The 15880-nt window shown below is 41.6% G+C and overlaps 1 protein-coding gene across 1 annotated transcript; it reads left to right on the forward strand.

Annotated features, from left to right (window-relative positions):
- Nucleotides 1–10872: 10872 nt before the first annotated feature.
- On the forward strand, nucleotides 10873–14421 carry LOC109476050 (fatty acid-binding protein, intestinal-like). The gene is made up of 4 exons (XM_019776880.1): nucleotides 10873–11040; nucleotides 12939–13111; nucleotides 13464–13577; nucleotides 13908–14421. The coding sequence occupies exons 1-4, from the start codon at nucleotides 10956–10958 to the stop codon at nucleotides 13956–13958; spliced, it is 423 nt and encodes a 140-aa protein (XP_019632439.1). The 5' UTR covers nucleotides 10873–10955; the 3' UTR covers nucleotides 13959–14421.
- The last annotated feature ends 1459 nt before the right edge of the window (nucleotides 14422–15880 follow it).

Genomic DNA, 15880 nt, shown 5'->3' on the forward strand with positions numbered 1-15880 from the left:
ATTGGAAAATGTAGAAATCTTGTTTTTTGGCCCGTCTTGTTTTTTTCGCCCTATCGCATTAGATTTGGAATCTGTGGAGGATGTCATCAATGCAATTAACCTGCTGTGGCCTAATATTGAGGTTTTTACGCATTTTCAAGGACAGGTAATACTGTTGAATATAAGAATTAAAGATCTGTTTGGCTGTGATATCATGTTTTGTCACCTTAATTCTTGTGTAGGCTTATGACTTCAAAATTTGAAAATTAATTTTTTTTGCCCATCTTGTTTTTTTCGCCCTATCGTATTAGATTTGGAGTCTGCAGAGGATGTCATCCATAAAATTTACTTGCTATGGCTTTCAATTGAACCCGTCCTCTAACCCTCCAACCTACGGAGACCTTGGGGGTCGCGGGCAATCATGACGTCATTAGTATTCAAAAGGCAACGGAAAAAAAATTGAGGCATGGAAACGAATTTACCACATAACGTCTTGAGCAAATGCACATTTCTAGTTAAGAATCTATACAATCTTCCGGAAGACTGAAAAAAAAATTAAGAATTCTAATGAAGATAACACTTAAGAACATTACGGATGTTCCCTTAGTGAAGATGATTTGATTTATCAATTGAGGACAGTCGTCACATGGAACGGTAGAAAGTTAATGGAAAACTTGTCTTGCAATCTACAAGTAACGTAATTTACTTAATGAAATGGATCCTGATAAATCTAATTTTCTTGTGGGTAACATATAGGACTCGAAAAGTGCTGCACATTATGATGTAAGACAACGTTACACGAGGATTGCACGATATCGAATTATGATATACAAACGCAAGAGGGACATCGATCCAAAGTTTACGTGAGCTCTTGCGACTATTTGTAAAAACAAAGTGATCAAGAGATATCTACCATGAAAAATTGTGAGCCTAGCATATCCAGATCACGAGATATTATAAGATATACTAGAAGTTCCACTGCAGTACCATAACAAGCCGCCAGGGGGGGGGGCAGAATCTGAAGTTTGAGGTGCCATCACTACATACCACATCAAGACAATCTACCAAGTTATCGTATTCAGACACAAACATAGACGAGAGAGAAAGACAGAGAGAAAAAGAAAGACAGAGAAAGAGAGAGAAAGAGAGAGAAAGAGGAAGAGAGAAAGAGAACGAGAGAGAAAGAAAGTGAGAGAAAGAAAGAGAGAGAGAGAGAAAAAGAGAGAGAGAGAAAGAGAGATCACTTTCCAAAACGAAACCTTCTTGGTGAAGGTAAAGAGAGGACAGAAAAGATATAAATTGGAAGGAAAAAAAACTACGCAGATGCAGATCTGGGGATTGCGTTTCGTGGTACGTCGCCTTATCACAACCATCATAATCACCCAATTTGGAGCTGTTCGCTACGTATGGAGGTAGATCTGTTCGTACGCGCATTTTGTCAAACAGTAGGGCTCAAAATACTGCGTACATGTGCACCTTAGTGAACCCAAATTTGAAGCTGTGCGCCCATTTTTTTTCTGTGGGTGCACCTAAATTTTTTCGTAGCTTTAACGTATGTAAAGATGTTGAATGTATAGTTGTTACAGCATATTCTTAACATCTAAATGTCAGAAAAATTACAATCATTGTTATAGTACTTTTCTTGAAATGAAACATAATGATAGTTTTTCATGACATTCTACTTTTTAAATCTTATATGGTGCACCTGAAATATTTTTTGTTGGGTGCACCAGTGCACCTATTCCCAAAAATGAATTTCGAGCCCTGAACAGTCATTAGAAAGAAGGGGCGCAGTATGCAAGTGGTGGGATCGAGGAAAAGTGTGACTGTTGGCATGATCTAGAGCTACTTGATTGATATCATGTCTTGAATATCACGTACTATCTATGCACATAATACGCAGAGGCTGTTATCAAATATCATATCATATCATAGCAGGCATCGCACGGATGACACAACGCTTCAAAGTTGAAGACTACGATTGTACACATGCAAATAGCATGGAGACCTACCAGTATACTTAATGTAATCTTGTAACTTTTCGGCCAATTGAACCTTTTTGCCACCGTCTGTCACCCTTACCAAAATATAAACCACTTTATTGACACAACAAAAGTACAGCGACTTTCGTACGGTCTTTAACTACATGTAGACATACAGACAGATACTTGGGTGCAACAAAATTGACCTACGTATAAGACAATGCCTGAATTAACTTATACTACTTGTTCTAAGGTCTAAGCATTCTTTGATATATTTAACTATTTGTATACAGTAAGGGTTATTACTTTATAGATTGAAATTGAATTTATCTATAGCATGAAATGTAACAAATTCCTTTGAGCAAGCAGAAAAAAGGTTGAACAGCTTTGTGCATTTGTCATTATATGGTGTGGCACAACGGCAGAGTACTCGACCCGGAACCAAGAGGTCCTGGGTTCGAGTCCTAACATGCGCCCTTGGAAAGGCACTTTACATGACTTTCCCCACTCAACTCAAGTGAAAATGAGTATTGTCTGTCCTGTATTTGTTTCTATGTGTGGGATACAACACCAGCAACAGCTGCCTGTGCCCCACGTGTATTGCACTGTTGCAATTTCAATAAATTAAAATCAAATCCATACCTGAGAGGTATCTCCGCACGGCTCTATGTTAAGGTGCATGGAAGGAATTCCGATGGACGAGGCAATGGCAGCTTGTCGTTGGAACTCAGGATTCCACGCTGTTGTTATAATCATGGACAGTAGTTGTTTACACATGGTAGACATGGTCGTTAGGGTGTCCTGACCAGTATTTAAACTTACGGTTTCCATATTCAGACCCGAAAACATAGGAAACACACTTTGCCCATCCTCTGTACTCATCCCGATGACTCTCCGAATGCTGCTCTTGTAGGAGTCATTGGAAGACAACAGACCTATTCGAAACCTCGCCACTTCAGAGACGTTTTCTGCCGTGTAACATTCAACCTTCATCAAAGTGCAGAAAGACAAAATGGTAACGAAGACAAAACCAGTACAGGAAGCCATCTTTGATGTCCCAACGATGTTGACGACCAGTGACGTTCTGCGGAGAAGAACTGGTCGGGAGGGCGCGTTACTTTTTTCCGTAGAAAGTTCCTGCTAGAAGACGGTTGTCATCAATGGGACGCCCAGGGTTTCCGCAGTAGTTTTAGCGGGCAGCTGCAATTCATTCGGGCATAATTCTGACATACAAAACCCTCCATGCAAACTGACACCGGTGACGCTCTGCCGAGAAGAACTGGTCGGGAAGGCGCGTCACTTTTTCCGTAGGAAGTTCCTGCTAGAAGGCGGTTGTCATCAAAGGGGATGCTCGGGGTTTCCGCAGTAGTTTTAGCGGGCAGCTGCTCTTCATTCACACATAATTCTGACATACAAAGCCCTCCATGCAAACTGACACGTACTGAAGTTGGGGCAGCTTAGCCTGGGTACTAAACCTTTGGTAGGCTTGGCGGTAATTTTTCGGCCCCGGCCTTTACCAAGCAAAGGCGAGTTATGCCACGGACCTATCTCCAGCTGATTTCCCTGTATCCGCTGACTTCCTGTATTACGCCTTAGTCTTCCCCGAAGCGCGGTAATTCAGACCTGGTTGGCGGTCTCACACGCTCTCGGTGCCGAAGGGATAGCGCTGAGCTCACGGCAGTCTGGTTACCAGGCTATGCATGACAGCTACGCGTGACGTCCTTCATGCCCATCATCCGTATCCACGAGACTTCAGGTAGGAAACACGTGAAACAAGCCGCCGAGTAGACGACCCAGACATGTGTACGGCTCAGTGTAGCCCACGTTAAAACGTGCTTGTGCCTAACAGTCTTGAATCACAGAATCCAGTGGTAATTCCTTGGCTCATAACGTACGGACTACCCGATGAGATGCCTGCCTAGACCCGACTTAACGGGCTCTCTGTATTCATGAACAACAGCGGAAACTAAGGATGACAGTTGTAATCAGCAAGCTGCGAGTGTGATCTTCCATGGCTCTCCGTAAAGTAGAGGACAAGATAAGGTCATCTTCCCGCCTCTTCTGTCGTGTGCGGACTCCTCTCATGTTCCAGAAGGTCCACTTCTTCTCGTGCTGGCAACTTGAATGTAAATCCAGTAATAGCCGTTAACACAGCGCATGTCTGAGGATGAATATGCCTGGCCACGTCCGTGTTTGAAGCGGGATGTAGTCCATACGACGTACAAAATCTTTCTAAATCAGCTGATCAGCTACTAGGCAGCAAGACTGATGAACAGAATGAAGAATGAGTTGGGAAAGCCGTATGTGTGTGCGCGTGCAGGTTTCTCAGAGCTACATATCATTTTATATAAAATTCTGAGAAATCGTGATTGGACTAAAGCTTGTCAAATGACCTTGTATGAAAACTAAATATTGTTCTTGAAACTAAAAATAAGAGAATTGATAGATGTCATACCTGCGCCAAATTCATGTTTAAAACTCAGGATGTATAACATCTTCTTATTGATTCTACTAATTGATTCAATTATACAAGATGTGTACAAATTAGTCGTATTGATATTGTAGGAACCAATGTTTCTGAGGTCAGTAATGCCAAAGAAAAAAAATCATAACAAATATTATATTTCTCGTGAAATATAGCAAAACTTCAGTTCTGTCAAACGCCGCCAGGGACCCATGCATCGTTTGACCACTCCATTATCATGGTAAGGCCACGGCAAGTAAATTTTATGGATGATATCCTCCACAGACTCCATATCTAATGCGATAGGGTGAAAAAAAACAAGGCGGGCCAAAACAAAAACAAAATTCCTACCCTTTTTCACATTTTGACATCATAAACCTTGAATACAAGAAATGATAAATATATTGTGCTAAGGTTACTGCCAACTATTACAACATCCATTTGTCACTGTAGAAACTTTGAAAATCATTATTAATCATTGTACAAATTGTTTTGATTCAGTGCTAGATGGAACATCACATATACACAGCCACCATCACATATAAAAGGAATGAAATACATCACTGCATTAAAATAAACATTAAGTCATAGACTTATCTTGTCTCCTCTCTTCATATTTATCTGCCATCCATGTTCCGGCATGACAACAGACATCTTTGTCCACTTTCGACATGTTGTTGACCACTGTCAGGGGGCAACAAAATGTCTTTTTTCCCCCAAATCAGGCGAAAATTAATGCGCGCGCTGATGTCATCCATACAAATTACTTGCTGTGGCCTAAGACCTACATACAAATATCGTAGCTTCCCTACTTACCCCGATCGTAAACATTCGGCATTAACCACCAGTATATGCAGAAAACTACACTGAACACATGCTATACCGCTTGCAGGGCTCGAAATGCATTTTGCGAATAGGTGCACTGGTGCTACTCTCCAAGCAGAGGTTTGGGTTTTGGGGGTATTTTTAGCGTGTTTTTAGGCTTTTTTTATCGGGGTTTCTCTTTTGCACTGAATTTTTTAGGGTTTGGTGGGAAAAAAAATTCAGTGCAAAAGAGAAACCCTGATAAAAAAAAGCCTAAAACACGCTAAAATACCCCCAAACCCAAACCTCTGCTTGGAGAGTACACTGGTGCACCCAACCTAAAAAATTAGGTGCACCAAAAAATATTTGGTGCACCATATAAAACAAAACCTAATTACAGATCTTACTTCTCCTCTTCTAAGATTGAATCTAAAATGAATTGGAGCTAACTTCAAATTCTTACACAAGTAGTACAACAAAGATTTTATCATTTTTCGGACACTTAGACGCCAAGAATATCCTGTATACTATTATACATTTAATATATGTACAAAATTATCTACAAAAAATTTTGGCTGCACCAGTGCACCCACAGAAAAATATTGGGTGCAGAGCTACAATTTTGGGTGCACTAAGGTGCACATGCACCCAGTATTTCTAGCCCTGGCCTTGTGACCTTCTGACAACAAATGTTTTGTGTAAGGCCACACCAAGTAAATTTTATGGATGACGTCCTTTGGAGACCCTAAATCTAATGCGAGAGGGCGAAAAAAACAAGAAAGGCCCTAAAAAACAAGATGCCTAGATTAGAAATATACTAAGAGACGGCAAATGTTAGGACACAAATTGAATGAGGTGACACAGTGTAACAAGCAAGAAGTCTTTTATTCATCATCAAAACAGCAATAAATCAGGTGGAACAGCAGTTGTCGTCCTGTCCTGTTTTCGCGTTACGGGTTTCACAACTATCTGATGATTTGCGGCACTGTCGTGACTCTTTGGTCATAGTTACAGGAAGCAGAATTTCCTTTTTTTTCTAGGAACAGGCCAAAATCAATGCGCGCGCGGACGTCATCCATAAAATTTACTTGGTGTGGCCTAAATGATTTGTACAAGCCATTTGTACAGCTAGCGGCAGCGTCTTATCTCCGCACGACTCAAGTGTCAAGTTCGTCTGCCAAGATCATCCCTTGACTTTGACAAAGTGCGTTGGCTCAGCGCTTTGTAGCGGGAAAGGGTGATGGGTTCCATCGGGGATCGCGCCCCATGGTCGCCGTGGGGTGATGTACGCCACCACGGTAACTTATCACCGAGAACAGTTGTGCCGAGGCTCTTACAAGTTCACCCGTCCTTTGGGTAAGTGTCATGCGGATTTAATGATAGGGGTGTGGATACAATTACACAAATCATTGAACTTTGCTGCTGAGACTTTATCGTGTCTGGCGAGAGCGCAGACAGTTTGAGGTGTATATCAAAATCTGAGACGAAAGACTAGACGGTCTGGGATCAGTGAGGGCACATCGTCCTTACTTCACCCTTTGATACTGAAATAGAGTTAACTTAAGAGCCAATCTTTCTAGCTTACTACCAACGTACATAGGAACTGCCTATAGGCATATATCATGGAGGTAAAAAAAACATTGCATATATTAAAGGCATCCAATGCAATTTCAGGGCAGCAAAAGTGGAAATACACTAAATAAGGCAATTTGTATGATATTGACATAAACTATCATACATTAGCACTTTTAAATCAGCATTTCATACTTTGGGCATTTGAAACTGCAGAAACAAGCCCCAAGATGAGTCCTGTATTTTCTGGGTGGTACCATAACAATCAGCCCAGGGCCCTTCCAGTAACAATCTTCCGTCAGAATTTTGGGGATTTTTGCTCCATGAGGGTCAAAATACATTGGGATAGTGTGGTTTCAACTTAGTATGTAGATAAATGACTAGAATATTGGCTTTCGAAAATCGGATTTCCAAGCCCTATCAAGAATTCAGAGATCCCATACCTCCATGAAATATATGAGTTTTTGTAAATGTTTTTACACAGTACACTACCGTACAGAACAAAATAACACAGGTTTTTGTTTTCAAACCTTTGGCCTGAAATAGATCAGGCTGTAATAGATATGTACATGTAGCCTATTCCAGAGGGAGAACCTCATTAATCAGGCGCACTGCTTGCACATCTGTTTTCCCTGCCTAGCAAAAAGATACAAAAACCGGATGTTCTGCTGCAGTACCAAGGCCAGCCCATATTTGACCTTGACCTTTGGCTTCCTAAGACCTACCAGCATTCCAAACGTCATCACAATCCACACACACACACACATAGAGAGAGAGAGAGAGAGAGAGAGAGAGAGACGCCAAAAACAATATTCATGGAGGTAAAAACTGCACTGGATGACTTTAACATGATTCACAACCACACTTTCTGCTAGCCGGGTGGGCGTTGAATTCGTTTGCCTCTTCCCAGCATTATCCACTGACTGAGAAAATGCACGTTTGGGGAGATGCCGGCTTAGTGCCCTAGTGCGATAACGTGATTGCTTTGGTGCTTGGTGAAGTTTGCAGCCAGCGTACGGATTCAATCTTCAGCAGGAGGCAACTTTGATTGTTAACTAGAAAGGTAACATTTGCAAAGCAAATGCTTTATGTTTACCTTTACATGGCTCCTCTTAACAAGCCACTGCTTTGTTTATTCTTACTCAGACACGTTTTATAGATATGGTCAAAGGCCGTGTTTATGTGAAGTCACCCAAGGCGCTTTACATGTGGTTTACCCCGAAGCCGGTTTCAAGTGGCTCCATCCGATCGCTCCAAATCACACTGAAAGCGCCTCGATCCCAAGCCACTTCTAGAGGTGGTTTAGAATCGGTTTTCCCGCATCGCGATTTGCGTCTGAACGCAATGTGATTTCAATGTAACTTCGCCTGGTCATGGATTACGGGGTGATATTTCTTTATTTATATGCAATACCAACTTTTACGTAGCAGCAACTTAAAGAGTAGTAATGGTCAAATAATGTGTCCGTTCAAGGGCAAGCTTCACCGCCTCTGGCGGGACCACGTCGGCATTCGTCCGAGATACGCTGGGAGGGGGGCATCAGCAAGCAGGTCGTTGACCTCTGACATTAATAACACGCCACTTTGCGTGTTTTCATCAAACAACAATAAATGTAGCTCAAGCGAATTGTGATCGGACATGGTTTGAAAGGAATGTGTGGCACGTGGACCAGGTGTGAGGAATGTGAGTTACCCGAATCGCGGTTTGGGTGACTTGACATAAACACGGCCAAAGTACTGTCCTTGGTGCTGAAAATCAGGTTTTGTATGCTACAGCTGCATAGAGACAGTATAAGTTTAGAACTGGAAACAACACTGTTACTAGACAGGTAACGTTTGAAAGCAAATGCATCATGTTTACCTTCACGTGGCTCAGCTTTACAATCTGTTGCTTTCAAATTGTTTCAAATTCTTACTCAAATATACTCATATATTTACCATGACCATGCAGCCCCTCTTGAACTCAGTTCTGCATGGCAACATCATGTAACCCAACACCAGTTACCATGGTGACAGACGTCTGGTCCTGGTCATTGACCTTATTTGTTTGGAAAAGAAGAAAAGGAAGAAGAAGAAGAAACTGAGCAAAAACTAGAGAGGCCGACATTTGCTTGGGAGCAAATACAGCATATTCAGTCCATCTCCCTCCCACGCAAAGGTGGACTATTTCAAACTTACCCCAGTGTAAAACTGGCAAAGATTCTCAAATAAATGAATTATATAGTAGCTATGTAATAGAGAACAAAGATGTAAGAACAAGCACATTGAATCTCGAAAGCTTTACTAATCTCATTACAGGTATGCAAATTCTAACAATGATGAGATTTGATACATTTTGAAGGTCTAAGGCACATAAAATTGAATGTGTGGGTCATTACGCACGACTTACGTGCAATGTGACCCTAGGTAACCCGCAATGGAACACGTGTTCCATGGATGGAACCGGCCATTCTTTAGATAGAACATGGAACGGGTACAGCACTTTTGGCCCTTTTTTTGCTGAAAATAGCCATTTAAGTCCCCCAAATGAGTCATTTGGAAGTGGTGTATGCCAAATATGTGACTGCTATTCTGTAGACACATGTTCAAGGTACCCTTATACCGAATTTCAGATCATTTGGTTGTAAAACCAGGGCTCAGGATCCAAAAATCCATTTTTTGGCGAAAAATGCCCCAAAAAACCTTCATAAAAATTTTTCAAATGCATGTATCAAAAAAATGAAAAAAAAAAAACGTCTGGGATATCGGCCCACTCTACCTCCATGTTAAATTTCAAGTCATTTGGCTGAATGATGGCGGAGTTGAATCCATTTATACGGAATGGCAGGAGAAGAAGCAGAAACATGAGAGAACACAATTTATATCATACCCGGGCCGCGATAACGTTCGATAACGGGTTCCGGACCGGGCCGTACGTTACGGTACGGCCCGGTCCGGAACCCGTTATCGAACGCTTCCATGGCTTCCATAAAACGATTCGAACGCGTTTCGTCCTAACCGCGTGCGCCCCTTTCGAAAATTCGAATACAGAATCCGGACGTTGGAACTGATGTTGTTGCATTTGAGGGTTTAGGGGCACCAACTTTTGGCTCATCTTGCATTGAAAGGCGCGTTTTCTTGGGTGGGTATGATATAAATAAAATACAACACGGTGTATTCCGCATCGCCCTCGGTCCCGGCCCTCCCGCGAGTCGGATCGCCCTCCGGCCTGCGGCCGTCGGGCGATCCGACCCGCGGTCGGGCCGATACCTCGGGCGATACGGAATACCCCGTGTTGTATTCTATATATATTTCATTCATACCATATGGTATGGACTGAAATATAACAATATGTTTCCTTCTGCGGATGTAAACATAAAAGAGCAAAAGGCTCTCCAGGCGACAAGAAAATCTCTTCAATCATTCAGATCTGATCCCTCTAATGTTGAGAACCGGGCCTAATAGCTCTACAGAGATGACAGGATATGATCGACCCTTTGTTCTTACTCTTCAACGATCGTTTTGACGTTTTGTAGATGTCAGAAGATCACATATATAGTATTTTTACATCAGTACGGCTTAGAGCCGCTTTCCGTTTGAATTGACGGTCAACAACATTTTCAAATAACTGCGTTGCGTTTTTCCAATTTGTATTTGTCTTACAAAAATAGGCTTATGGGAATCAACGCCCGCTTTTAGAGTTAAACTCTGAAGTTTGCCTTTTTTGGCGAATAATTTTTCTATAGGATCGAACGTATTGAAATCGGTTGAACAAGTGGGAAGAAAGGTGAACAGCAATAGGCACTTATCATTGTATAGTGTACAACCCATTATAAAATGGTGCTCATTTTCAATCATGTTTGGACAAAATGGACATAACCTTTGGTCATAATTAGTAGGTTTTGGAGGATGTATGATTCTCCGCCATCTTTTTTTGAGATGCCGACCATCGGGCATTGCGCGTAGGTCAAATGTCATGAAATTTAATCGCCCAATGGTGGCGTCATAGCAACGGAGGTCAAAAGGTCACAGGGTGACACGCTTCGTTAGCTTCGATTTCAAGACTAATTTGAATAGCTCATAACGTGGCGGCAGGTACTACGATTCGAAGAGTACAGAACCTACTCAGTGACCAGATCTGCTTCTATACCAGAACATCACCAGATTGTAACAAAGATGCCATTTGACTTAGCAAAATGGAACGGAACGTGGAAGCAAGGCAACCGTTCGGACAACTATCAACAGATTATGGAGAAACTTGGTATGTGACTTTAGAATATCAATATCAAAATGCGTTGTAAATACAAGCCTTTAGCTTTTAACTTCCCCATTTATTCATGTGCACGTAATACTAAAATTATTTTTTCTTATTCTGAGTGTGCAGCTACGTTTATCAGACCATACGACAAGCAAGTAGCGCTTGTTAGCTTTAGACCTGTTGGTAGGGGTAGGTCATGATAGGCTACCGGACACCCTTTGTGGATATATAAGTAGGCTAAAGGTGACAGCCTCACGGGAGGTAGATCTCTTTGAGTAAACGATTGTACCAACTGATCGTGGAGAGGGGTTGGAGGTAGTGATTTTTTTCTTGTGCAGTCGAGCTGAAGTTTAACATTCCGAGGAACATAATATTGCGTCTTTACCCTATTTAAATGGTCTTTGCAGAGCCTCAAAGATGTCACCGTAGTCTTGCAATACCACATAATTTTTTCACAGCAGATGTACATGTGCAATGTCACAAGTTGTCTCAAGAATGTAAAAATCTATTTAAACTTCACCTAAGACTTAAGCTCTTAAGGCACCTTTTAAATGAAACTTGGCAAACTATGTTTCATTAGCTCCATATGTTCATACTTATACAACTGCCTCAAGAAGTGAGAAGTTAAACCTTTAAATAATAGTTCACATTAGTATTTATTTTACTGTATTCTCTCTTGTTTATTCATGGCCTATACTTAGGAGCATAAACGTGCAGTAAAGGTCTTTCGTTCATTGTAAAGTCGTTAAGGTGCAGACCATAGGACAATAGAGTTGTTCTATTTAAAGCTTAGGTCAGCTGGCTTCCACAGACAAGGGGGGCGGGGTGGATATCCATTACCACAAGATTAAATACTAAAGACCTTTCAAAACAAGACCTTCCGTGGTCACCCGATAGCCCGGCACGCCGTAGCCTGGTATCCAGTCTGATCGTGGTCGGGGCCTCGCAAGAGCTCTGTCCCGCCCGCCTCACATAGGTTTCTCGGTGTGTATTTCACGAGAGATTGATTAGACCTCCACGAAACCAAATCCCCAAGCATACTGTCTCTTATTAGCGTAAAACTCCTACCGGGACGGCCTGTTGCACTGGGCGGGGGAAGCTATTAGAGCCCCCGAAGACACAACCTGCCTGAACACCCCAATACCCCCAATCACGTAAGACTGGATACCAGGCTTGGATTGCCTATGTCAATAAGCCTGCCACTAGTTCAACAATGAGTTACATGTGGGCCCAGCTTAGACGTGTAATAGGAGTCTTATCTTAAGTGAAATTCAAACAAGTGAAGGAGTGCATATTAGACAAGTGATTTTCTTTACTTTAGCCTATCGTTTGTTTTCATCGCCCCATTCTAAACACTTACAGCAGTGTGTACGAATAATGAAAGAGAAAACAATGGCAAAGGATTATGAAACGACTATGAATGACGTGGAAGTCCGAATCGTAATCTTGTTGAAAGTTACAGTTAAGGATTTTAGTGGTTTAGAATTTGTTCAGAACATGTATTTTTGTTTGTTTGTTTGTTTGTTTAGGATCTCCATTAGTGTGAATTTCACACTATTCTTCCTGGAGTCCGTAGGGAATCATCAGATAGTAATATTTGGACCATCGCACACCGGGGCATGCCCCTACTCTTTTTGAAAGGTGTGGTGGGTTCTTTAACGTGCTCGAGGTGTGGCTCTCCCCCAAGCACGGGACCTCCATTTAACGTCCTATCCGAGGGACGTCCTTAACCGAAGCTAGGTACTCATTTTCATCTGAGTAAAGTGTGTAAAAGTCGTGTAAAGTGCCTTTCCCAAGGGCACAATATCGGTAACAAGTAGGGTTCCAACCCGGTACCTCTTAGTTCTAAGCCGTGCATGCTACCGCTACGTCACACGACCCCACTTGTCATATCTTTACAGGTGTTCCCGCTGAGGGAATTCAGAAGTTCATGGAAAGCGAACTGTCGATGGACGCGACGCTTTCTGGGAACGTTCTGACGACTAAGGTGGGATTCCTGGGGAAAACTATCGAGAACTCCAACACACTGGGTCAGGAGGGGAAGGAGACAGGCGCCATGTCTAACACGATCGCGGTAAGTTGTGATTGAATGATGTATCGATGGCATTACGAATAACATCCTCATGTGAGTGTGTGTTTATGTGTGTGCATCTGTGTCTGTGTATGTACCACACACATCCATCGTCAATGTCTGTTCGCAATTAGCCTTCGGGCATGAACTTGCAATAAAGCTATGATAATTCTGTTCTTATATACGTGTGTGTGCGTGTGTGCGTGTGTGTGTGTGTGTGTGTGTATGTGTGTGTGTGCGTGTGTGTGTGTGTGTGTGCATGCAAGTGCGTGTGAATGCGTGACTGTGGCGTGTATCCGACATAGACGGAAATAAGGTATTAAATTCTGTTGTTCCTACTTCCCCCTTCTTTCAGACGGTGTGGAGTATGGAGGGAGACTACCTGATTGCGGTGTACCCTGACTTTGACGGGAAAGGTCTCGTTGTGTCACAGAAACGACGCTTTGTCGACGACAACAAAATCATGACCGTAAGTATCTTCATTGACGCTGAGTTCAAAATGCATAGCTGGAATAAAAAAACGGATAATGAACTACCTAAACTAGCCTAAAGAGCGCCCCGCTCACCGTTGCTGCTAGCCTTGTTATCAAATCTATTCTAGCCGCCGATTCTCTTTCGTCCTTTCCACAAATATAGAGGACAAAAGAATATCGGAAGCTAAAATAGGTTTTTGATAAAAAGGTAAATAGCTGCTACCTACACAGTGGACAGCAATCCCCAAGTCCTACGCGCAGTTTTCTTCTTATAATATAAACAGTTTTAGCGATGTTCATCTATTTCTTTCTTGTTTTTATTTCAGGAAATGAAAGCAGGTGATCTGGAGGGGTGGGTAGAGTACATCCGGTGTTAGTGCTCTATGACGTCACTGCCACTCCGAATCTGCGGCGGCAAATGTTTGAAGAGTTGTGATTTAGCTGCTGGATTTTTCTTTGTACAATGTACAACAATGTCATGTTGTCGTTTGTTTGTTTGTTTGTTTGTTTGTTTTATTCGGATCCACATCAGTGTTTTGACACTATTCTTCCTCGGGTTCCTTTCAATACATCATAATCAAATAAAATATTAATAGCAAAACTTGTACAAATGGTATATGGAAAATACAAAATAACAACGTAAATTAATATTTCCAAATATTAAATCATTATATTAAAACGTAAATTAAATAGGAGAGGTCAGAGGTCAACAAAGAAAACAAAATAATTTATTACAGTGCATTATAAGCCTAATGAACGTTTTTTTTAATGAATTGACATTTAGGTTAAGATGGTGGTCATGTCTTTTAGGTTAGTTTTATGTGATTTAATACGCTGTTTGAAGCTTAACAAGTCCTTGGGTTTTCGTGTGTCATTGATATTCACAAACGTTAGTGTGCTGTGTGGTATTAAAGGATTTTTTAGCAAATTTTTGCCAATTTGATTTTATTTGAATTTGTTTTTATGGTAAAAGTGTCCCGCACACCCCTCTAGACTCTACAGCTTCAAAATAGTAAAGCCTACCGTTACTAATAATACCAAGACGGCTGAGCTTCTATGCCCCTATTTCTCCGTCCACACACACATCTATCTTCCACACACTCACATTTTACGTTACACTCACTCATACTCTTTCACACACTCACATTTTACATTACACTCACTCATACTCTTCCACACACTCACATTTTACGTTACACTCACTCATACACTTCCACACACACATTTCACGTTACACTCACTCATACTCTTTCACACACACATTTTACGTTACACTCACTCATACTCTTTCACACACTCACATTTTACGTTACACTCACTCATACTCTTTCACACATTCAAATTTTACGTTACACTCACTCATACTCTTTCACACACTCACATTTTACGTTACACTCACTCATACTCTTTCACACACTCACATTTTACATTACACTCACTCATACTCTTCCACACACGTATATTTTACGTTACACTCACTCATACTCTTCCACACACGTATATTTTACGTTACACTCACTCATACTCTTTCACACACTCACATTTTACGTTACACTCACTCATACTCTTTCACATACGTATATTTTACATTACACTCACTCATACTCTTTCACACACTCACATTTTACGTTGCACTCACTCATACTCTTTCACACACTCACATTTTACGTTACACTCACTCATACTCTTTCACACACTCACATTTTACGTTACACTCACTCATACTCTTTCACACACTCACATTTTACGTTACACTCACTCATACTCTTTCACACACTCACATTTTACGTTACACTCACTCATACTCTTTCACACACTCACTCATACTCTTTCACACACTCACATTTTACGTTACACTCACTCATACTCTTTGACACACTTATATTTTACGTTCCATACACTCACATTTTACGTTCCATACACTCACATTTTACTTTCCATACACTCACATTTTACGTTCCACTCACTTCAACCCACCACACCCCTATTCTACCTTCCACACACCCCCTTAAGGCCCACCACGCCCCCTTTCTAACTTGGCCGACGCCGACTGTCAATGACTTTGATGTCTCTACAACGTACAGTTGTACTAAACAAAGGCGTGAAACCTGAGTCTGGTGCCTGTTACACAGTGTTCCATTGTTAAGCTTTGTTATGGTCTGGTAGTCTCAGGGATCCAGACGGCGTGAATATTACGCTTAGGCCACAGCAAGTAAATTCTATGGATGACATTAGCGCGAGCATTAAGTTTTGCCTGATGTTGGAAATAAAAAAGAAATTTTGTTGCCTTCTGACAGTG

This window comes from Branchiostoma belcheri, unplaced genomic scaffold (genome assembly GCF_001625305.1).
Source record: "Branchiostoma belcheri isolate BF01 breed outbred unplaced genomic scaffold, Haploidv18h27 scaffold36, whole genome shotgun sequence".
NCBI lineage: Eukaryota > Metazoa > Chordata > Leptocardii > Amphioxiformes > Branchiostomatidae > Branchiostoma > Branchiostoma belcheri.